Source organism: Gossypium hirsutum, chromosome A03 (assembly GCF_007990345.1).
Source record: "Gossypium hirsutum isolate 1008001.06 chromosome A03, Gossypium_hirsutum_v2.1, whole genome shotgun sequence".
NCBI lineage: Eukaryota > Viridiplantae > Streptophyta > Magnoliopsida > Malvales > Malvaceae > Gossypium > Gossypium hirsutum.
Genome location: NC_053426.1, coordinates 105,489,627 through 105,514,995, shown reverse-complemented (window position 1 = coordinate 105,514,995; position 25,369 = coordinate 105,489,627). Strand labels below are relative to the sequence as shown.

The window sequence follows — 25,369 nt, the reverse complement described above, 5'->3', positions numbered from 1 at the left end:
TGACGAGGCTTGGGACCTTAAATTTGTTCACGCAAAAATTGAGATATTGGAACTTAATTTGGAAAAGATAGAAAGTTGGGATCATGGGACTTGGGTGACAAAATTTTTTTTTTTGGCGTGAACAAAAAGAAGCTCTCACGTAGGGCGTTTCTAAATTTATTTTAATTTAAATTTCATAATGCCTTAATTCTCTGCTAATATATTTTATTTAATTATAATTGTTTTGGATATGTATTGTAATTATCCTTTATAAATTAATTCAATACAAAAATATATATATTTACATACATATTTTTCGAAGGCCGAAGGGTGAAATCATGTATACATATATCAACATTATTAGTTAAGAGATTTTATGCGTCTATATATATACAATATTAGAGAGGATAGAGTTATATGATTTGAATTCGTATTAAATAAGTGTTCGATAAATTTTTAATCATTATTTTATACAAATCAAAACATTAATTAATGTTCTATTCTCATATACCCGTAGTCATATAGTTATAATATCTTTTTTAAGAGTCATATAATTATAATGTTATTTATTAAAAATTACTTATGTAACGTCCCCTTACCCGAGACCGTTGCCGGAGTCAAGCAGGAGACATTACAAAACTTATCTTAGCACTTAAACAGTTTTCGTAGTAAACTATCCATCTGTGTCACGGTTGCTAAAAAAATCATATCTCGAGTTACGAAACTCGAAATCCAATTCCGTAAATTTTCCATGAAACTAGACTCATATATCTACTTACTAATATTTTTTCTAGAATTTTTGGTCAGGCCAATTAGTACAGTTTATTAGAAAAAGTCTCCCCTGTTTCAGGGTTCGGCTACTCTGACCCTTGTGCACTACGAATCAAATTTCTTCCTGTACAGAAATCCAATGACTATGCCATTTGTTTCAATTAAAAATAGACTCAATAAGGAATCCATACAAATAAAGTTTGAGTCCTAATTCTTAATACACAATTTATGGTGAATTTCTAAAGTCAGAACAGGGAATCCAGAAATTGTTCTAACCCTGTTTCACCAAAACGTAAATATCTCATAAAATACAACTCTTTTACCTATTTTGTTTCTTCCATATAAAAATAGATTCATTAAGCTTCAATTAAAAATTTTATTCATTATCTAATTCACTTTATACTATTTTTGGTATATTTTCAAAGTTGGACTACTGTTACTGTCCAAATCTGTTTTAGTATAAAACGTTGATAACTAAGTTTATAACATCTTCATTTCTTCTCTCTACAACATTTACCAACAATTCCTCTTATTACTCTTCACTAACATATCAAAACATACCAAACTTAAGGTTTTGGTAACATTTACAAAACATACCAAAATATCACTTAACAACTTAGATACTTTCAAAATAACCAAAAGACATCCTAGGTACAATGCCATTTTCTAAAAAGATAGAAACTTCACCAATTTGAGTTTGGGGATCGGTTTGTATGCTGAGTCCTTATACTTTCGTACCTAGCCTGCGCACGGAAACAAACCGTACGCTGAGAATACTCTCAGTGGTATTTCTATAAACAATAGCTTAATTAACTTTAAAACATGGTAATTCAAACACATTATTGCTATTATTCAATATCAATCAGTACTTTAATAATCTTTACTTTATTTACCCTTATTAACATAACTCGAACACTAACGGATACACGGATCTAACCCACACTCCGGGATAAGCACATAGTGCTTCATCGGAACAAATCCGGAACTTTAACATTATAGTACACAAAGTACTTCATCGGAACAAATCCGAAACTTTAACAGTAGTCGACACATAGTGTCTCATCGACTCAATGTCGGAATATCCCAATACTTCCAATTCCTATGACATGTCAACTATATCCGACTAGCCCGACACTGTTAATAGGGTATTCAAAATCACATTCATTTCAATATGGTAAAAATACTTACCTCATTCACATTTTCATACAATATAAATATCAAATATAGCAATAACGATTAAGCTCGGTTTATAGAAATACAAACCACTATTTATCGAATTTAATCGATATCTTCGTTCACTTTCTCTTTTCCCTTCTTTGATGACGTATCCGGTGCTACGTTTGCTACTAACAATCATACAATTAAAAATCATCAATATACTAATTCATAAAACACATTTTTACTTTCTATCAAACTTTTACAAAAATTCCAATTTCGTCATTTTTCCATTACTAATCTTTTTTTCTTTAACTTAAGCTTCATATTCTCTTTTAATCAACTCATTAACAATTTCTAACTCATAAAATTCATTATAAAACATAAATTTTGAGCTCTATTCAACTTAATCCCTATTTAAACCTAACTTAGAATTCTTTTAATAAATCACTCAATTTTCACTTCTAACTTCAATTTCTATCAATTTAACCCATAAAACCTCAATTTATTCAACTAAATCAATATCTAAAAATTTTCTATTTTTCTTCATTTTAACCTCATACATGTAGAACTTTGAATTAGGCATCCATAAACATAAAAATTATAAGAAAATGAGCTAAAACAACTTACCAATTAAACTTTAGGGCCTTAATCCTCAAATTTGCATTTTCTATTTCTTTCTTTCTTTCTTTCTCACGTTTGCTCTCTGTAACTCTTTCTATGTTTCTTTACTCATTATTCTTTATTCATTATACTATATTATAATATTATTAACCTATAATAAATATAAAATTAACATGTGTAATAGCTATAACATAAAATATCTTATAGCTATTACACATATATATCAACTATTACACATGTTATATCATACATTCACACACATGGCACTTAGGGTCTAATTGCTAGATTAGTCCCTTTTACTTCTTTAATCTATAATTAAATTTTTATTCCTTATGCAATTTAATCCTTTAAACTAAATTCAAGCTACTTCACTTAATTAAACACTAAATAACCATTCAACTATAATTCATAAATATTTCTAATAAATATTCATGAATAAATTTCACGGAAACAGTACTCAAGACTCAATTTCCGATACCGTAACTTTCGGTTCATTACAACTTATTTTATGTTTTGGTAAAAACAGCATCTTTCATAGAAAGTCATTTAATCAAATCATAACCTCAGAAGCAAATGCAAATGCTTCATCTTCATTGAAACGAAACATAGAAAACCCGATGGCGAGGAAAATATTATCTCAATGAAAAATTGATAGTCATTTTTTAACCTATCTTTGACAAACTTAACATTATATATATAATTTAATAAATAATCATAAAGTGAAACTAGACGTTACAAAAACAAGTTAATAACCTCTTGACTAATCTTCGCTCGGTAAAGCGGAAAAAAATATTGGAAAAATGAAAATTGAAGGGGTAAAATATAAAAAGATATAAAATATATATATATATATATTTACATAGTTGTGCTTTGGTAGGAATGATAGGAAAATTGAATAACTAATACTTCGCTTAGTAAAGCGGAAAAATTACTGGAAAGATGAAAAATTTTAGGAGTAGAAATATAGAAAGAAAATATAATTTTATTTACATAGTTGTGATTTGGTAGGAATGATAAAATATTTTAAGTAAAGAAAATGGAATTTTTAAAAAAAAAGATAATTTTGAACCATCATACATCTTTTCTCATTTTCTCTCATCCTATTATTCTAATTTGGAGAGACTAATTTTATGCATTAAATGGAAAGTTCATTTTCTTTCTATTTTCCCACTCATTCTATCCTTTTATTTTTCCACTCAACTAAACATACCTTAAATGACAAGATTCTTTGTGCTGTGTGGCATGAGAGTGTAAGGTTCAATCCCTACTCATCTCTTCCCCATCCCTCATTTATAAATTAAGAAAAAATCCAGACACATGATAAACAGAAGCGGCAAAATCCACCCCTTCTACTATCATCATTTCCCTCCCTATGGCATCCTCAAAGAAGTCCAAGTGGTTTAGACAACAATGTTACGCAAGCATTTGATTCAATGGAAACTGCATATTTCCTCTTGCTCAAAAACTTAACTTACTTCTTCTCTCTTAAATCAAAAGAAAAGTGTTGGGATAACTACAAAACTGTCTAGATCTAAGTCCGGTTACTGAAACGAGTGCTAACTTGCAACTTACAATATTGATGATTATCATTCTTGAGGTTGCGACTAGACCAGATAATTTGAACACGACTTGAATTTATTTACATGATTGACATAAAAAAAATGACATTAATAGTTGCATACACGGGTTGCTTGATCTAGTTGCGCCATATAAAATCTTAATGCAAGCTTAGCTATTGCAAAAAGCATATGAAAGGTATAAAAGGAGAAAAAAGGACACATTACCTTGCATTTCCTGGTATTCAAGCTGTAGTGAGAGCAACTGTCCCTGAAAACTATATAAAAGAAAAATTCATCCCACAGTAATACAATTTGAGAAGACAAATTCAAAATAGATAGTTTATGTAATGTAAAGATCTGTTAGAAAAAAAAGAAAAAAAACTTGGATATTCAAAATAGACACCTAGCAGCAATCAAGATAAAAGGAAGCATGTAGACAAGCAAAACGAATCCTGGGGGAGCAACGCTTGAAGAGATGATGCCATAAGAATACTACGAGTTCAAATACCTCATCTCTTGATGAATGTTCAGCTTCAAATTTCACCTTTTCAAAAGGAACAGATGCATTTATGGAAGGATATAACATCCTTATCTCGGTGGCTTGAGGCATACATTGACTACGAGACATTTCACCTTAATAAGATAAAATAAAGGAATCATTTCATATAAACAAAAACTGAAATGATATTTGCATCTAGTGGAAGATGTGAGAAGATATTTACTTTCTCTTCTTTAGTTTACAAGCATAATGCCATACACCACAAATACCAACCTTTGATAACAGGTCCCACGGTAAATCCAGTCGACTGCAGTTTGAAACATACAAGAAACAATGGGTAGTACAAATATTCAGGATGCCGGTTATCAGTAAGTAAAAAATATTCTAAAAGAATAAAGGAATACAAGGATTTCACCTCTTACAGCTAACTGGATCTTTGCCTTTTGACTGCAGAAGTGGTTTCCTGGGCTGATACACCTATTTCATAAGCAACTAGAAAAATCTTCACTATATGATTGTATATTTGTATTCAGCAGGTATGAAGCAGCAAGTCTCAACAGTACCCCTTAATATCTAGGACCATGATCAAGAGAACTGTAACCTTCAGCTTCGTTTTTGTTAAAAAACAACTTTACTCTGCTCATCTTCTTCACCATCACTTTCGGCTGCATTAGTATCCCACTTTTCATTATCTCCATAACTTTTAGCTGCAAGTTCTTTCTCAAGTTCTTCCAACATCGACATTATACGAGCATATTCATCATCCTCAGGTGCACCCATTAATTTGTTTTCTTCAGAAAAAGTAGGACATCCTTGCTCCAAATGACCTGAAAAGGGAAAAAATAAATTAATTTCAATCCTCAACTCCAGAAAAGTAATCAATAACCTTTTTAATTAATCCTAATCAATTAGGAAAAGAAAACTAACATTCATCAGATAAGTAGGCTGCATGATGAGGAACACCTTGGCAATAAAAAATCTAACAGTATAGGAACAAGTAATGCAACATGTTGGGGAAGCAACTGGCGCTGCAATTAGGTTAGTATGAAGTATCAACTTAGAATCAAGCAGCTGGCATATCATCTTCGCTAAATTAAACAGACTCCAAAGTTTCAATATGATGCAAGTAATGTGAAAAAGAAAAGGAGAAGGAACCTCTGCCTAATTGAGACACCAGTTCGGTGGTATTTTCCTCTTCATCCTCTTCTCTGAGCTCCACCAGGCCTTCCTGAAACAATAAAATGAAAGTAATCAGTAAATACTAGGTACAAAAGAAATCAGAGTAATGCTTACTCAACGAATTAACAAACAAAAAATAAGGCGATTGGGAAACTTAATGCTGCTTCAGAAGCTGTGGAATTAAAAAAAAAAAAGGAAGACTCAATCCACTTCAGGTTCCGATGACTTTCCCCTTCTCTTTAGAATTTCACTAGTTTGTTTAGCTGTTCTTTCTACATAGTAGCTTTCTCCCAGTAGAACCTGCAAATTCACATTCTTTTAATGGAAATTCCATGCTTCTTTGACTTTAAATTAAACTCCTAACTTAGCATAAACAATAACGACACCAGAAACTCATTCGTGTGAACCAAACGACCAGGAAAAACCGCCGATTTCACTAACGGAACCTAGAAAAAGATAGCCAAATAACTATTTTGTTTTTAATATTAACCAAACGAATGGATCATGAATCTTCTAGTAAAATAGATTAACAGTAAAATTTATATGCTGAGTGCTAACCATTGTATCGTGGTGAAGTTCGTCGGGGAGTTTTTGAACGAGGTTGATAAGGGCGGTATATCGGTAATCAGTTCTATCAATTGGTTCATTTCAACTATGCTTCTCTGAAAGCTCCTACACTCGCTTCGCCACCTTCTGCTCTCCCTGCGCCGGCAAAATCGACGACAAAGACGTGACCTTTCCTTTCGCATCCGTTTTTCCATTTTTATTTTCGGGATAAACTACACCCAAGTTACTAAACTGTTAGTAATTTACATTTTGGTCACTTAACTTTTTAAAGTTACAAAATGATCACCAAATTATTCAAAAGTTTTCATTTTAAGTCATTGAACTGTTAAAATCGTTGTTGTATGGCATTCTCTGTTCGCATTGTCTACACCAATCAAAAGCTCTCATTTGCCTTCTCTTTACAGTTCAGATTTTTTCATGAAACAACTTTGAACATCCTGAATCTCCGAACCAAAATTCAAATAGCTTTCTTCTTTGATCTTCAATACTGACTGTTAAATAAACTTATATCTAAGGTATGTTCTTCTATTTGTCTATAGATATTGATCCACTGTACCGTTCGTCAAGTCGTCACTTAGAGCAAGACAAATTTTTTTTTCTTTTAAAAAACTTAACAACCCAATGACTTAAATGAAAACTATCAAATAGTTCAATGACCGTTTTGTAACATTTTGAAGTTAAGTGATCAAAACATAAACTTACTAAAGTTGAGTGACCTTGGGTGTAGTTTACCTTTATTTTTAATATATCTATTATTAATCTTTGTGTAAATATATCTTTTGGTAACTAAATATGTTATTAATGTTTAATTTGGTACTTGAGATTTTTGTCTCAATTCGATATTCGAGTTTAGTCTCAAAATTCAATTTGGTGTCCATACTAAATGAAATCATTTGTCCCAGTGAATATTAGACAATTGCTCTAGTAAAAATAACATGGATACTAGTATCAAAAAAATAAATTCAAGTATTAAATTGAACATTGAAGTCAAACTCAAGTGCTTACTTAAAGCAAAAAAAAAAAAAATTAAGTACCAATTAGAACATTAAAGCCAAATTTGAGTAACAAATTGGAAAAAAACTCAAATATCAAATTAAACATTGAAATTGACCTTAAGTACCAAATAATATATTAGCCTTTAATTTGAACATTAAAACCAAACTTAGTGCTAAATTAGAAAAAAAACAAATATTAAATTGAACATTAAAATTAATCTCAAGTACCAATTAGTATATTAACCTTTATTTTTATTTTTTTTATAAAACATCGTAAAGAGTGAGAATTTTTTTATACAATGCCTAGATATAAGGGTGTAAATGAGACACTAGTAGTCGTGAGCTACTCGAGTTTGATTCAAAAGAATTTTAGCATAGTTCAGTAATTACCGAGCTTTATCAAGCTTGAACAATTCGAGCTATTGATCAAGTTGAATTCGAGCTTAGTAATAATGACTCAAAAAGCTTTCGAGTCTTATTGAGCTTTTTATATTTTTATATTATTAAATTATGTTATTACTTTTAATATATATTATTAACATTAAACTTAATTATTGAGTCGAACTCAAATACAAAAATTAATTTTCAAATATAATTTAACTAAAATTCAATTACATCCTTAGCTAAAACTAGAAATACCCTGTTTAACTTTTAAATAAAAAATTAATAGTATTTTGAGAACATCATCAACAGCAAAAAAGTTAAAACAGTAAAAACTGAGAGTTGAAAAATTGAAGTTGCGTTGCGTGCCTGTGATTTTTTTCTTTCTATTTTTCTACGTATACGTTTGGGGCTAAGGACTTTCTACAAATAAAATATTTATCAGAAAACGTACAAAGAAAATCGATTATTATGATTGATAATAAAAACTATTTTAAAAAATATATATTTTGAAATTTCAATTTAAGATTTCAAAATTTCTTATTCTCTTTTATTAAATTAAAATTTAATTAATTTTTTCACCACCCAATTTCTTAATTTTGTCAATGAAGTTAAAGTTTGGTAAAAACAATTAAATAGATAGGATACTAATCTAAATTACCTTTCCAATCGTTTTAACGTTGACTGCCTTTTTCATTTAATTTTTTTGGTGAATTAACACACAAATTTCTAATTTTTTCGATGTGAACCAACGGTTAGAAGAGTATTAGGTTGGCGGCTAAAAGTATTATTAATTAATAATACTAAAAATATGTATGATATTAAAATTAAAAAAATTAAATTAAATTATAAATAAAATAAAATTTAAATACATAAATATATTATATTAAGAATATTAAATGAATATAATTATTTATCATAGTGTTGTCATTAATTTCAAGTTGATGTCGAATTAATTTGTGATACTATCTCAATCAACAACATTATTGATATATAAAATTGTTAAGGTAATAAAATATACATGACAAAATTAAAATGTATGAAAAAAATTAAAATAAAGACTTGGTTGAGTGCTAAGTTTAGAGTTTTTAAAATGTAATTCATATGAGTTTAAATTCCACCATATACATATTTTTTTATTTTTTTAAATTAAAAAGATTAAAATATTGTGGAATAATATAAGTTGTTTTAAATATCTAAAAGTATTTTTTAAAATTTTTTTAATTTAATAAGTGTTCAATTGATTTGTGACACCCAACTCAAGAGATTCATTAGTAATATAGATTAAATTATGATTTTAATTTAAATAAAAAAATTGATGATTTAGTTTAAATTCTATGATGTTTATCTAATTTTTTAAATTTATCAACATATAAAAATATAAATATTCTCACAATAGTAATTTTACTTTGTTGGAGAAAGGGGTTTTTTCTGATAATTTCCTAATTATATAATACCAACTTAATATTAAGTAAATGATATATTCCTTTATTTTGGTACATAGAAAAGATTATAATAATAGAAACGAATCATATAATTTAGTTGTTCTCATGTCTAAGCCTCTAACTAATAAAGATTAAGATAACTTTAATACACCGAAGATGGTAAGGACCAAACATCAGTTGACTCTCCCTAATTGGTACGTGATTCTAACTCACTGAAAGAGCGCGTATTGTTACAAACTAAACCTAGATGGCCGAAACTCTTTTTCTCGACTTCTAATTACCAAAACTCAAGCAAACATGTCAACAACAACAAACCACCACTTTGCCAAACCCTTTTAGATTAAAAATTTGTTCATGTATACTTCACGTATTTTCTGAATATATATTTTGTATTAAGTGTGCTGTTTTATTTCTGAAAGTTCTCTTTGGGGTATCTTTTTTGTTGTTTGTTTATATTAAAACCAATATAAGAATTATATATACAACACAAGGGAAGGAGGGGAGAGAGAGAGAGAGAGAGAGAGAGAGAGAGAATTAGTTTGTTGAGCTCTCATTTTCTACTGTTTGATCTTTGGGTGTTGTTTGTTGGTTCACATAACTCTACTTGAAGCAATCTCTTATTATCTTTCTCCTTAATGTGCAGTGGGTTTGTATCGTTTTCTTGTATCTATCATCTTAAATCAGTCTGTAAACATATTTGCTTCCTTCCTGGGAAATTGAAGTTGGATATTTTTATTTTATATTAAGACAAAGCAAATTAGTATTGTTTTTGAAATGGGATGTCGGGGTTTTGATATGATCACCAGGGAATATTTGGATTTTTTGTGGAATTCGAGGAGGAGAAGATTAGGGTTTGTGTTTAGGGTTGTTTTTGGATTGTGGTTTGGTTTTGTTATGTTAAAGCCAGTGGCGGGATTGAGACCGATAAGAGAAAGGGCTCGGTCATGGGGCGATGAGGTTGGTACTTCTTAATTCCCTATGCTTTTTCTTTATTGATGTTAATTATAGTTAAATTTTATTTTATTTTTCTCTTAAGCAAAGATGAAAATTTGGGTTTTGATTCTGGATGCCTAATTCATAGTTGTATAATTGGTTATTGTGCTTCTGAAGTTGTCAAATTTAGAATTTTATTTCAATTTTCCTGAGTTAGTGCTTTAGTCATTGCACTTTGATAGGTTTTGTTTGGTTATTCTTTTGCTGTTGTATAATGAAATGCTGCAAAATGGAAGTGGGCAATGTCAAGTTTGATTTGCAATTTTAACAATCTTGTCCAGAGAACACATGTGGTTGAAACCGGAAATTAGATTATCTTGATAGGTAGATTTTCAAAATGGAGAGCTAAATAGCAATCCGGCTTGAAGTTTCCTTAACAGACAGAAAAGAACCATCTTTTTATGTTTTGAAAAATGTCATCAACTTGGTATGAAGCTCCCCCCCCCCCTCCTTTCTTAGAAAAAAAGATTGTTTACTTTAGCTATATCACTTGGTTATTGAAGAATACGTAGATTGGCTCTATATTTTTTTTGTGTTTTTCACCCCTTGCACTCTTCAGTTTGGGTACTATAAATTTATTGATATTCTTAATGCATCCTGTAGTGGCTATTTGTTAGAAAAGATGAAAGCGAATTGGGTCCATTTCATGCATGGAACATAACAGGAACTTATCGAGGTAAGTAAATTTTGTTGAATTCCGTCATATGAATATTAGAGTTGATGCATTAGGAGTAATTTTCTGGATCTTGTTACTTATAGCCGAAGTACCATGCGTTTTTTTGGTTGATTGCTTTATGTTGTTCTGCCTGTATCTTCTCTTGGTTTCCCTACACTTTTGTAATTTTTTCACTTCGGTTGTCCATGATTAGGTGATGAATTTCCTAGAAAATATTGGTAAAAATATATATTTTTTCAGAGGCTCAAGACCTGCACTCCATGAACTCTAAAAATAAAACAGTGATCGAACTTTATTTACTAAAACAGATGCTTGCTTCAGGTCAATTTGTTTTGGATGCAAAGACAGAGTGTATTTGGATGACACATGGATCAGAGATTGTTCTAACCTAGAACAGGTCCTGATATTTAAAATAAAACAAAAAACAAAAAAAAAAACACTATTTAGGAAGGAAACTAATGAATTGGCTGGCTTCTAAAAGTACTTCTCTGAGATTTTTAGTTTATTAAGCTAACCACTGTTATTGAATGGATTAAATTCAATCATTTAGTTCATCATGTACATTTATTTGTGTTGACAATTTTATTAATTTGACTGGGAAATTGCAGGCTCTTGGAAGTTCCTGGAGTCTTTGAATAGCTCTTCAAAATTTCCCGATTTCAGGAAATCAGCTGGTGATTCTGTTATTGAATTAGTTAGCACACCTACAAAAATAACCGGTGTACATTATGTTCAGGTAAGGGGGTCTTGATCATATTAGAAATTTGCTCTTATGATTAATTAATATACCTTTCCAGTTTTTTGCTTGTTTTGTGGCCTTGTTAGGACAATTGAACTATGTTTCTAAATGCAATATGTACACACAGATATGTTTTTTTCTATTTTGCCTGAAGACATGATAGATTGGTTATGTCATTAAGTTTGATTTTCTTACATCCTCTTTAGTTGTTTGCCTAATCATATTTGTTGCATTTTTGTTGTAAGAACTCTCTTTATAAATAGAATGGCTTCTAGCTACTGTAGGCTGTATCTTACCATTGTTAATTATTTTCTGACTTTGTTTCTTATTCGTGGTTGTATAACAGGGTGTAATTATTTTCCATGATGTGTTTGATAACAAACACAATGTTGGTGGTGCTCAAATAAGGGTAGAGGGTGTATATATATGGCCTTTTAGACAGCTTCGAATGGTAGCTAACAGGTAAATCTGGACAGTATTGATTGCTCATTAAAAGTTCTTTCAGCTTGATTGGACATTTTTTGACTAAGAAATGCATACTAGTTGAATGCCTGCAACTAAAGGGTGCAGATAAAAGGGCATTTGCAATATAGTTGTTAACTCTCTCACTTCCATTTATGTGCTCTTTTAAGATGACATTTTGTGAATCTGGTTTGCTGATTGCATTTCAACTCTTGACATATTCTACTGGCATACTATTGCAGTGGAAAGGAAGGAGAGCTGAGTCAGGAAGAAGATTATATCTTGTCTAACCCATACCATTTGGTAATACTTTGTATCTTACTCATTCGTGGTTCACTAGCATTTGATGTTGATTCTATATCATATTGGACTTTGATAATGGGTTCCCTTTCATAATGCCACATATAATGCTGCTAGTTTCTTTCCTGTTTCCAGAAGTATTTCTTTAGAGTAATGGTATTATCTGAATGTCTGGCCAATAGCACAAAACTGTCTACTGCTTACCTTATCTATATAGTTTCAGTTTCAGGTTGGAGCTGTTAAGCTTATGTATTGGATTTGGCTTTTTAACTTAAACAAAGTTGATACCTGGTTAAAGGAGATAATTTCCTTCCGTGTTTCACTTCTGCCTGAGTTTTCTTTGGTGTTGCAAGATTTTGAATTTGTATTTGTGCATTATGGGCTTTTATTTATAGCAATGTATCTGCAACAGTCTATGATGGATGGCTACGTCCATGAGTTGCTTTTTAGATAATGTTTGAGTTGATGTTGTGTTTTGCAGATTCAGTTTTAGTTGTCCGTTTTCATAAATGTTTGTTTATGGTGATTCTGATTACTAGCTTGCAATGTCTTTGAACAGCTTGGAGTTTTCTCCTCTCAAGTGTTCCAAGAATCTCCACGTGACAAAATATGGAGAAGAAAAAATTGTAAGTTATAACTATGTTACTTGGCTTAAGCTCAAGTTAAGTTTGCAATATAGTGAATGTTGTTTTCTCTTATTGCAGCACCAATTTATGAGATGGAGAAACATTGCAATATAGAAATTGCAGCCCAAATTTCACGCATCTCTTCCAGCCAAAATGGTACTCGAGTTATCTCAACTTCTTAGACTCATCTTCTTGTACCATTGCATTCTTCTCTGGTCTATTTATTGACTAGTATTTGTTTGGAAAGATATTCTTTAACTAAAATCTATTGAATTAAGAATTGCGGAAGAAATATTGATTTATTTCTTCATAGACTTAATCGCTAATTTGGCATTGCGAACAATTTGGCTTTCTTGCTGTCTGGATCGAGTCTGGGTATAAGGACCAGTTATGATGTAATTTAAGACAGGTCCATCAGTTTCAGAAAATGGTCTTTTATTTATCCAGCCACCCCCACGAGTCTTCTTTTTTAACAAAAAAAAGAATCTTAAAATGTCATTAGAATGTACATCAACTGGAAGCAGCTTAAAAGAAAGTTCTTGCTGCTGACAGACCAAGTTAACTTGGCGAGTTAAGTATGGGCCACCTCTCACAGCTACAATTTTTTATGCTGATCTGAAATATCTACTGGGAACAGATTGTACTATCCACTATGACATTTTAGTATTCAAATTTGGAAGTTTTTTGATCTTTTATAGATGGAGATCATGATCGTTATCATATCGAAGGATTGATGGAGAGTCCGACGGTGGATGATGATGGAGATTGCTTCTCACCTTTGCTATTAAATGCAACTTCTGTCAACATTGAAGTCTATTACAACAAAGCAGTCAACTACACCTTAATGGTCACCTTTGTATCCTTAATATGTCATCCCTTTTCATTGTTAATGCAGTCTTGCAGGCCTGTTTTGGCTGGATTCCTTAATTGTTTATTGTTAGGTCTCCTTCCTTCAAGTCCTTCTGTTAATCAGACAAATGGAACATAGCAACACACAATCGGTAAGAATCGAAAGCATATATGTATAAGGCAACAAGCTTATTTTGCATGAATGCTATATTTTGATATAGCATTAATGAGTAGCTTACTTCTTTGTGATTAATAAAGGTAATTTTCTCTCTTATCTATCAGGGAGCTGCAAAAGTTTCAATTTTAACGATTGGTCAACAGGCTATCATGGATGCTTATCTTTGCCTCTTACATCTCACTGCAGGAATACTGGTTGGTGAGTATTAATTAACTGTGCCAAAGAAATGCTAATATTACCTAAGTTATCTGCCATATCTTTGCAGTAATATAAATCTATAAAGAACATAAGGCCTCTCTCACCTTTTCCTTTTCAATTATATCTGCTCCCACAAGCGGTGGTACTCTATTTAGAACCGTAATGGGGATCCAAAACTAGAACTGATAAATTATCTTTGCATTGGCATCGGTTGAGACTATGAGCATTATCTCAATTTGAAAATAATTAGTAGGAATTTCAGACATTATTCTTTCTATTTGTGGGCAAGTCTTTTCCAGTATTACATGTGAGTAGTTTGATTTGAAAATGCACTTTGAATCTGCCCAGCTCCTGATAGTAGGTTGATGGCTTAACATAGAACAGTGGATCTCTCCTATTAGCTGCTCCTTTTGAAGGTCTATCTCTACTAAGTTCATTTTCTTTTGCTTTATACAGAGTCCTTGTTTAATGCTTTTGCAACTGCGGCATTCTTCAAGTTTGTAGTCTTCTCCATTTTTGAGATGAGGTACCTTCTTGCAATATGGAAGGCAAGTAGACCGATGAATAACGGTGAAGGTTGGGAGACAATGAGGCGTGAGCTTTCAGTTCTATATAGCCGTTTCTGTAAGTGCCCGAAAAGTTTTTACACTTGCGGATAGAAATTTAATATATATGGTTTGCCGAAAGTGATGCATAGAGTATACACAAATACTAACTGTCTCTCTCTTGCATAAACTTGCTTGGCCACCATTCACATACATTAGTTTTGTCTCTATTGACTGCTGGTAAAGATCAAGTCTAATTAGCAAAGCTTTAAATTTATGATTCGATTTTCCTAAATATTGCTTCTTTGCCTTGTTACCTAGTCTAATCCTGATGGTGTACCCAGTTAGTTGATGCTCCTATAGAATCCTTTATTCAGACACCATATTCTATCAATAGGATATGCCCAGAAAAAAAATTATGTGTCCATCTTGCTCTCCTTTGCATCTTTGTTTAAAAACAAAACACTGTAAATCAATAGGAAGCTGAGTGATAGCAAAAGCCAAAAGATGGTTTCACTAAAAAACTAATATCCATATAAATCATCTTTACTATAATAGAGCGAGTTATAGCTCAGTCTCTCCACAAGAATAACTTGACACATTTGATTCCTATGCGGAAAGCTGTAAGTTTCTGAGAGGAACTAAAAAAGTGTTGTGGAAGTCATAAGGACTGCTTTTCTGACATAGAAAATGATGCTAGAAACCTAAAGTGGATTTTAAGTGTCGTACTTGTTGGAGACGAAGCGTGAGAAATGATCAAGGGAGTGTAAATGTTCCCTGTTTGTTCTGAACAGCCTTTGTTGTTAGCTGCTCAATGTGCTTCTTACTTTTTCAATGATGCTATAGCCTTTTGATTGCTTTTGGAATCAAATACTTTCTTAGATTATGAACTTTACGTCAAGTTGATGGCTTAATATGATCTGACTAGTACAAATATTTGCAGATGGGATCCTTTTAGGAGGCATTTTGGTCATGTACGAGTTTCATAATTTTTTGCGGCCTATACTTCTCCTTTTGTACTCATTTTGGATACCTCAAATAATCACCAACGTCATTCGTGATTCAAGAAAACCTTTGCATCCTCATTACATCTTAGGCATGACTATTACTCGGCTAGCAATCCCATTATATATATTTGGATGCCCTCACAATTTTATGCGAATTGAGCCTGACAAGAGCTGGTGCATCTGTTTGGTTGTATTCATTGGACTTCAAGCATCCATTCTTCTTCTTCAGCACTATCTTGGATCTCGATGGTTTATTCCTCGTCAGGTCAGATGTGGTTCTGTTATTCTCTTCATGTATTGCCTTTTTATTTTCATTTCTCTCACTCTTTGTGATAACTTGTTAAACTGATTTAAATGCATGTATGTTGCCTCTAACACTACTTGACTGAAAACACCTTGGCGAATTTCATAGGCCAGGGCTTGTTGCAGTCAATCAGGACTGTTATAATGGAAGTCTTCTTGTGGTTAGTGGTGAACGTTCAGTTTTTTTACGATTGGTTCAGTAGCTTTTTTCACACTTAACTGACAATCTCCAACATTAACATAACTGACCGACCAACATAGGCGTAACCAACTTATTTTTTATTTATATAAAAAATATATTTAGATTAGATATTACATTTTGTTATTATATATTATAAGTATATTTAAAAATAAATAAAAAATAATATGTACCAAACCAGTTAATTCAGTCAAATTTTAATAACCAATATACAGTCGACTTAACTGAGACCATGACCGACTAAACAAATAAAACTGACTTAACCGACATGACTTATCCGAATGGGTACGTTAAGTCTGTTATAACCGAATTTTGCTGACCCCTTGTGGTTAACAAATTCATTTTTTTTGTACTCCCTTTGTCCGATAGGGGAACCTTTTTCTTACTCCTTATTTGTGGAACTCTTATTACTGCCAGACTGGTCCTTTCTAATTCAGTGAATTGTGTTTTGTTTGTTTTCTAAAATTTGCTTGTTTAAGTGAAATGTGCTTTGATCCGCAGGCAAATTTAGATGTTCATTATCGTAAGTGCACTAGGATTTAGCCAAAGCTTCCAAAGACATGTTATGATCATGCTACTTTGAAATTTCTGTTTGCAGATACTACCTGAGAAATATAGCTACTATAGAAGATTTGATCCAGAAGCAAATCATGCCATAGACTGTGTCATTTGTATGACTTCCATTGATCTCACACAACGTTCAAGAGATTGCATGGTATACTGTTGAGATTTTTTATCTTTAATTGGTGGGGGCTCTTCAAGGTCATTTTCTTGAATTGTGAACTTGATTTTAAACTGCATTTCTCTAACAGGTAACACCATGCGATCATTTCTTTCATTCGGGTTGTTTGCAAAGATGGATGGACATAAAGATGGAATGCCCAACTTGCCGCCGGTCGTTACCAACAGCTTAAAGAAAATTTTCCACTTCATCGTTGTGGTAATGACTCAATTCCAAACTTGAATGACATATTTTCAACCTGAGCAGTTTTATATATTTTATTTCAGGATATCTTTCCAAGATATCTTTACATGTTTTTTTTTTGGTAAGTTTTACATTTGTTTATCCCTTGATTGTTTCAACCTGAGCAGTTTTATATATTTTTTTTCAGGTCGAGAAGAGATTCCAGTGCCAACTTTTTGCCTGGTTCCATTTTCAGAGATACAGCATAAACAAAATTAAAACTGTCACTACTGACACTGTAACAGCCTTGTAGGCAACATTCTTGTGTATTCATTGTATAATTGTATAAATTTCAATACACTCGATATTTCATACCAATTACCAAGTACTAATTGTGTTATCAAAAAGGAGGGAAAAAAGTGCAAATTGTTTTAGATTGCATCCATGGCTCCAATGTTTTGTACTAACTTTTGTCAAAGATAAATAGGAAGTCCATTACAGAAACATCCCAAAGTATTGATTTCCTAGCTGCCAATTGCTGAGCCTTCCTTGTGTAGGTATTTCTACTGCTTGAATCAAGGTATTAATTCTTTCCGATAGACTCCGCCGCCCCCTCATCCCTTGCTAGCAACAATCAATTGAGTGAAACCATGTTTTACTCCATTAAATAAAAAGTATCTGTATGTGGTGGATCACTCGTCCTTTTTATAATTTTTATTATATTATTTATATTTGTTTAATAAGTTCTTTACATGAGAGGTTCTAATATGGTTTTTTTTGGGTGATAAACATAAAACTTAAAAAATTACAAAAAAACTATTAAGGGAATGTAGCAATAATATGCTTATCCTTATCAATAAGACTACTAGCCCATTTTGGAGGGATATTAAACACTTGTATGTTAGTTTTTCCAATTAAGGCTTGCTTAGTTAGATAATCTGCCACTTGATTATGTACCTTCGGAGTGTATCGCAAAGACCACTGATTTTCTTGAGTTAAAATGTTATGAATGCGTCGAATTAGAGCTGAATTAGTATTTGTAGAAGAACTTCTAATAATGGCTTTGATTACTTCCAAACTATTTGAAAAGATGATAACTTTGTCATGTCCTCTTCATTGAACAAGTTTGAGGCCATCGAGAATACCCTAAAGTTCCGCATCAAAAACTGAGCATTTACCGAGGAATCTATGAAAACCCGCAATCCAGTTTCCTAACTTATCACGAAGCACCCCCTGCTACAGCGAGTCCAGAGTCCAGATAAATTGCTCCGTTAGTGTTGAGAAAAACTCGTTCCTCAGTGGAATGTGCCTCAGCGAGATGATTGAAACAGAAAGAATTATCAACTTGAGATAGGGAGAGACATTGAAGCGCCCAACTAAAAGACCCTTGGACCATTTCTTTTGAGCTTCATGGTTTGCCGTGAAAAATGTATAAATTACGATTTTTCCAAATACGCCAATTTAGAAGTCCAAAAAGACAAGCCCAATTAGTTCCCCCTCTCATGAAACATGTTGTTCACTTGCAAATTTAAAAGAATCCAATCCTGAGAAAGAATAGAGAAAAAATTAGAGAGATACGTACCTGGATTAACCTTGGCCCAAACATCCCTAACAGCAGGACAGTCATGAAGAATATATAGAACATCCTCCGAAATGTGTCCACAAATATGACAAGAGGGATCATCTGAAAGTCCCCTCCTAACTCTTTCCACATTACTTAGAAATCTTCCTTGTAAGACTATCCAAAGAAAGATACGAATCCGTTGAGGACCAGGATACTTCCAAACAATCTTCCATTTCTCATCTTTCGAATTCCAAGCTCCCTCATTAAGGACCTTATAAGCAGATTTAACAGTAAAAGCACCAGACGAAGTGTGACTCCAAGCAATTCTATCAGGACCTTTAGAGCAGTGAGGTGGAGGGATGCCTTTGATAGCTTGAATCACATCCTCCGATAACCAAACCCGAAAAAGATCAAGGTTCCACGAACCATCCTCTAAAGTCATCTCGTGCAGAAGATAGTCAGTATTCAGGTTGCTATTAGGAGAGATGTAATGGCATAGAGGTTTGATATCGGGAATCCAAGAGTCCTTCCAGCATCGAACTTTGTGGCCATCACCAATGGACTAATGCAAGTTTTCTCTAAAAAGCGTCCAAATTTTTGAAAGAGACTTCCAAAGAAAAGAACACCTCTTTCTATCTATACAATCAGGTATTTCGTCTCTGATTTGATACTTCGACCTGATCACACGAACCCAAAAAGCTTCCTTATCTGACACCAATTTGAAACCCAATTTCATTAGAAATGAAATATTTTGATCGCGTAGTTTCCTCATTCCTAAGCCTCCACACATTTTTGGTTGACAAATAGAATCCCAACCAACCAACGACATATTTTTTGTCCTTTCGGAAGACCCCCAGATGAATTGTTTAACCAGACTTTCAATCTCATCTCGAGTTTTCCTAGAAATCATCATGGATTGCATGAAATAGCTAGGAATAGCTAAAAGAACTGATTGGGCCAAAGTGATACGCCCAGGTAACGAGAGTTTTTTGGCTTCCCAACTTTGAAGCTTACTGCGCACGTTTTCCACCACAAACTAAAGAGTATTACTAGTAACCTTTTGGTGAAAAAGAGGAACTCCAAGATAATGGCCAAGATTATGAACCCGCTAAAAACCAAACATAGAACTAATCGTACTCACCACGATTTCATCCACTCCTCTAGAAAAAAAATGTTGGTCTTCCTCGCATTAATCCTATGCCCAAACAAAGCACAAAAATCATCTAGGATAGTTTTTAAAACACCACCGTATCTTGAGTCAGCTTTACTAAAGATAACCAAATCGTCTGTAAAAAATAGATGCGAGATAGCAGGCCCATTCCTAAATAGCCGAATAGGCCTCCATTTACCTTGCGCAATAGCAGATTGGATTAAATGCCCAAGCCACTCCATGCAGAGTACAAAAAGATAAGAGGAAAGGGGACACCCTTTTCTAATTCCATTAACCGGTTTGAATTTAGGAAGCGGAGCTCCATTCCACATAACCTGCATAGTAGAATTAGAGATAGAGGACATAATAATGTTATTAAGATAGTCAGGAATACCTGCCGCTCTAAGGGAAGTTGCAATGAAATCCCAACTAACTCTGTCATAAGCCTTCTCCAAGTCTATTTTAATAGCCATCCATTTCTTATTCTTCTGACTCCTCATAGAATGAATCACTTCTTGAGCTAAGATGATATTTTCATTAATGCTTCTACCTGCAATAAAACTAGCTTGCTCCTGTGCAATAATTTTAGGAAAGATGTGTTTAGATCGATTTGCAATAACCTTTATCGCCAGTTTGTAAAGAACAGAACATAGGCTTATAGGTCGAAATTGACCAAAATTATCCGGATTTTGAACCTTCGGAATAAAAATGATTAGAGTATTATTTAAATCAAGATCAATAGGATTTCCGTTGAAAACCTTACGCACCCAGTCGCAGACCTCTCCCCCTATAGTGTCCCATTGCTTCTAGAAAAAGAGAGCGTGAAAACCATCACTACTTGGGGCCTTCAAAGGTGCCATATTAAACATAGCCTCCTTGATCTCCTCATTTGTCACCGGTCTTTCCAAGAATCTAATATCCGCTGGATCAAGCTAGGGAAAAACCACATTGAGGCAAGCTTCCCATAGGAGCAGGTAGTTCTCTATACAGTCTTTGAAAAAACTTATTTGCCTAATCTTCTATACCCTCAGGATCATACATCCAATTACCATCAGAATTACGGATGGCAGTAATACGGTTATTTTTCCTCCTTAACAGAGTACAGGAACGGAAAAATTTTGTATTTCTGTCACCAAATTTGAGCCAATCACATCTCGCTTTTTGCTTCCAAAGTTCTTGTCTAAGGGCCAAATCCACCTGACTCAAATGATGAGAACCGAAGAAATCTCTAGTCTTCTGGATGCTGGCAATTCTTTTAAAAAGGTCCTTCTTGCAAGTGGTAATGTTACCATAGACTTGTTTATTCCAAACCTTAAGATCCATAGTGAGCTTACCAAGGGTATCAGACATATTCCCCGAATATTCCCACATCTCTTTTAAAAAATTATCAAACCCTGGGTGCTCAATCCAACCAGCCAAAAATCTGAAAGGCTTTCCTCTAAGAAGAATAGTACTCGGATTCAGGGATAAGAGGAGGGGTCGATGATCTGACTTAATCTTTAGAAGGTGTGTAACCACGCCATTAGGAAAATTTCGAAGCCAGGCTTCATTTGCCAGAGCACGGTCTAGCCTCTCAAACAACGAACCCCTATGCTAAGTGAAAGGCGGCCCCTTAAAACCTAAGTCATAAAGCTCCGCAGAATCAACAAAATCACCGAAAGTTGGGCATCTCTTGCCCCTAGTGAGCCCTCAGATTTTTTTGAGGAGGAAAGAATTACGTTGAAATCTCCAATGGCAGTCCAAGGGCTCTGATCAAGTGGAATAGATTTCTTTAATTCACTCCAAAGATTTTGACATCTTTGTCTGTTAAGACTCCCATAAACAAAGGCGATGAAAATAGGATGAGTCAAGGATGAATGTCAAACCCGAGACATAATGAATTGCGGATGGCTATGACTCACATCAAGAAAAACAGAGTCTCTCTATCCTAGCCAAATGCCCCCTGAATATCCAATTGCTTCTACTCGATGTGAATACTGGAAACCCAACTTAGAGATGATATTGTCAGGACCCACTAACTCTCGGTTCAAGTAGGCTAATAATATCCGGCTTGTACTCAATATTATATTCCCAAAAAATTCTACAAAATTTCGCACTTGCACATCCCTGACAATTCCACGATAAGATAGTGATATTCATTAATAAAATTAAAAAGTTGGAATAAATTACCTAACTGTCCAGACCGATATTGGTATTCGTATCTAATCCTGCATCATCAACCTCAACATTCGAGCACTCATTAAGGATTTGAGGGGATAAAAGTTCAGCCATTGTTTCCATAGATTCAGCTAAAGGAACACGCGTAGTTCCCGAGGATTTAAAACGGTTCCCTCGACTTCGTAGAGCAATATAAGCTCTCCTGGAATTTCGAATACCCCTGTCCTTACCCCCACCTTTTTGTCTTTGGAACCATTAGATTTCTATTGCAAGTTAAAAACTGGGGATTCCACAGATCTCGGGGCCGAATTATCCTGTATAGATAAATAAATTTTTTATTAAAACTAACAGCAGAGTGTTTACCTGGATCAAGGGTATTATCAGATATAGGGACGATGAAACCCTCAGATTCATCAAAAACTGGATTATAATGAGCTTTAATATTTTCTAAATCCTCGGCTCTATTATTTTTCTGGACTTTAGAAACCAAATTGCCTAGAGAAATTGTGCCTTCCAAAGAAATGTTTTTTTGGTGTATCCACCTGTTTTGTTCCTGCACCATTAGAAATAACCAAATTAGAATTAGAAAAATTTCCTAAAGACTTCCTGTTAATTTCCCCTAATTCGCTTACTCCTATTGGCCTTTTCCCTAGGCTCTTATCCAAAGGTTTTTTTTGTAATTTTGGCCCAAATTTTTCTGCCCATTTTTGCCCGATATTTCCTTACCGATGGGCCCCTTAGAAAGACCCAAATCCATCAAGTTTCTATGACCTGGTCCACCAGCCGATTTATGTACTTTAATAAAATCCCTAAAATCCCAACTCATTTCCTTGTCTGTCATCTTATCCCCTAGGTCATTCCCAAAATTCCTTCCTGCCGACTGCCCCGATTTCATTCCCAAATCTTCCTCCTCTAACCGCGCAGAAAATCTGGTACCAGCAACAGCTCTATTCTGATTCTCCAGAACTTTCATTTTGTTTCCTCGCTTCTCTCGCCGAGAAGACCTCCTTTCCACCAGCATCCATGGCCCGAATTTTGGGCCTTTTCCTTTGATGATTGATGTATATTTTTTCCCGTTCAAGCACTCCGCCGAAAAAGGTCCCTCTACGGCCGTCGACTCCTCACGAGGATTATTTGCCGTGTTCACCAAATCCGCAGATTTTTGGTTCGCCATAACCGAGGTACACAAGTCTTTAGCATGTCTGTATTTGCCATACATGAAGCATACAGTCGGAAGGGCCTCATATTCAACTTATTGAGTAGCTCCGTCAACATATATTTTTGATATCAATGGCCTATCTAGATTGATATAAACGACTAATCTTGCAAAACGACCTATGGTCTGATTATCAGTTTGTAAATCCAGCTTAACCACCTTTCCAATAATTTTCCATTTGTACAGATGACCCGGGATTCGGCAATTGAATCCATGTTAATACCACACTCGGGTAACGTTGCATTGGATTGAAATGCTTAGACCAAGGTTGAACAGTCAGGTACTGGCCATAAACTATCCACGGACCCTGTGAAAGAGCCTTGTTGTAATCTCCAAGATCCTGAAATTTCACCAAAAAATATCCGTTAGCTATATCCATTAACTGAATAGAATTCACAAGCTTCCAAAGAAAAAGAATGTGATTATAAAGGGTGTTATAGCCAATGTTTCGCCGTAGGAGTTTAACGATGACAGCCAACTCTATTTCTTTGAAAAGGATTTCCTTGATCCGATCTGAAAACTCAGTCGCAGGAATCCCATCAATGATTGACGTATTAACGTCTCCTTCAAGTAACTCGAATTCATTTTCATTCACGACAGAAGGCACTGCCCGAACCGAGTCAGTGAAATCATCTTGATTCCCCAGTAATTTATCTTTCCACGACACGATCTACTTTGGTACTGGATCCACTGCCATAGAATTTTCATCATCAGCAAAAGACTCTTTAAATCTCACTTTTTTGGAGTTACGACCACCGTCGGAGTGAGTATCACCCTCTCCAACGTTGTCGAAAATTTGCGAAGTTGGGAGCATTTTAAACTTTTTCGTAGATGACTCGAAAATTTTACAGTGATTTCTTTGTTGTCATGGTTGTTCTACTATGGTTTATTAAATGGAATTGTATTCTTCACAAATTTCAAATTTAGATTTTGTACTTTTTGTTATAGCAATTTAGTTTCTCTATTTTTCATATTTCAAAATACTAACTCTAATTGTTAACATTGGTATGTTTTTTTTTGTTAAATTTATTGCTGTGACATTTTGAAATTAAAAAAAAAACTCACTTGGTAGTAATAAAATTACAAAAATGAAATTGTAATGAATGTGAATTTAAGAAAATAATTTTAGCAGTTTAACAGTTGGATTTTAATTTTGAATTTTGAAAAGTAGAGGGGCTAAATTTTAAAAAATAAACGTACAATGATTAAATTTCAAATTTATGAGAAATACAGGGATTTATGACATATTTTAAAATTACCAAATTGATCCATCAATTTCAAAACATTCTAATTGAGTCTTTGGATATGGTTTAACTCAAATTCTTTTTATTAGTCATTTTAGCAAGTTGTTTTGATAATTACTCTATTCAGTTATTTGTTAGCGTTTTCTTTATTTCTTTTTATGAATTTCTACATTCATTTACATTAATCACAATGGTAATAATAGTATGTATATGTTCACCAAAATCATACCCAAAGGAAAGTTCAAAATTCATTGTTTGATTGTTGGTATGGCGAACTCCCTTGCATAGTGAGAGGGAGATTTGTTGGGTTGTGGGTCTCACTATGTGTGGGAAAACTTGGCTGTTAATAAAAGGTGGGGCAACTTTTTATATTTTAAATATTGGAAGTAAAAGTTGGTACACTCAAAGAAGAAGAGAAAAATAATTTATTTTCTCTTTTCTAAGGTTCATTTGAGCTGATTTTGGGTAGCGTTCAAGGGATTTGACGATCGAATTTTTTATTTGAGTATTATAGTTTTGGAACTTTAATTTTAAATTCAACTCTGTTTATGGGTGATATTTTCAACTTTTCAAAGTTACATGTTCTTTGCAATGACTTTATATCATGATCTTATAGCAAGAACTTAGAATACAATACAACTTTTAAGTTAACTCTATAGTCTGATTTTTATTTTAAAAGAATTTTCCGCATCATTTAATTTCATATTTATAGTTATTGTGCTTTTGGTATTGGTTGTTTGTGTTTTTTTAGTAATAAAGAACACAGATGGTTCCGCCATTTCCGGTAATTTTGGTTTCTTCCCATCAATATACACGTTCTAATTATGGAAAACGTATTTGAAGAGCATATGATTGTTTCATTACGGTAATCAAAAGAACAAGCAGACATATGGTCATGGAAATCA

At 33.3% G+C, this 25,369-nt stretch overlaps 1 protein-coding gene and 1 long non-coding RNA gene across 12 annotated transcripts; one reads left to right on the top strand and one right to left on the bottom strand.

Annotated features, from left to right (window-relative positions):
• Positions 1-1,173: 1,173 nt before the first annotated feature.
• On the bottom strand, positions 1,174-6,572 carry LOC107886786 (uncharacterized). Of its 10 annotated transcripts, none has more exons than XR_001680912.2 (10): positions 6,325-6,531; positions 5,743-6,066; positions 5,515-5,615; positions 5,151-5,414; positions 5,003-5,064; positions 4,861-4,894; positions 4,597-4,721; positions 4,314-4,363; positions 2,014-2,096; positions 1,174-1,493 (listed from the first exon to the last, which is right to left on the bottom strand). It is a non-coding gene; the product is annotated as an uncharacterized lncRNA (long non-coding RNA). The 10 variants fall into 10 exon arrangements; XR_005918157.1 differs by having other exon boundaries at positions 2,014-2,093; positions 4,811-4,894; positions 6,325-6,530; XR_005918154.1 differs by having other exon boundaries at positions 5,003-5,079; positions 6,325-6,512.
• Positions 6,573-9,427: 2,855 nt separating this feature from the next.
• LOC107886787 (transmembrane E3 ubiquitin-protein ligase FLY2) lies at positions 9,428-17,571 on the top strand. Of its 2 annotated transcripts, XM_041100685.1 has the most exons (16): positions 9,443-9,800; positions 9,961-10,111; positions 10,751-10,823; positions 11,432-11,559; positions 11,909-12,024; positions 12,267-12,327; positions 12,884-12,950; positions 13,029-13,106; positions 13,649-13,806; positions 13,892-13,951; positions 14,082-14,175; positions 14,632-14,799; positions 15,664-15,992; positions 16,828-16,944; positions 17,042-17,169; positions 17,342-17,571. In XM_041100685.1, the coding sequence occupies exons 1-15, from the start codon at positions 9,790-9,792 to the stop codon at positions 17,141-17,143; spliced, it is 1,713 nt and encodes a 570-aa protein (XP_040956619.1). In that variant the 5' UTR covers positions 9,443-9,789; the 3' UTR covers positions 17,144-17,169; positions 17,342-17,571. The 2 variants fall into 2 exon arrangements, with proteins under 2 accessions (XP_016666339.2, XP_040956619.1); XM_016810850.2 differs by having other exon boundaries at positions 9,428-10,111.
• Positions 17,572-25,369: the final 7,798 nt, after the last annotated feature.

Coding starts and splice junctions, on each gene's coding strand:
- LOC107886787 (XM_016810850.2), top strand. CDS start 9,929: ATGGGATGTCGGGGTTTTGATATGATCACCAGGGAATATTTGGATTTT. Junction 12,328..12,883: donor TGTCTAACCCATACCATTTG/GTAATACTTTGT, acceptor GTCTTTGAACAG/CTTGGAGTTTTCTCCTCTCA. Junction 12,951..13,028: donor AATATGGAGAAGAAAAAATT/GTAAGTTATAAC, acceptor CTCTTATTGCAG/CACCAATTTATGAGATGGAG.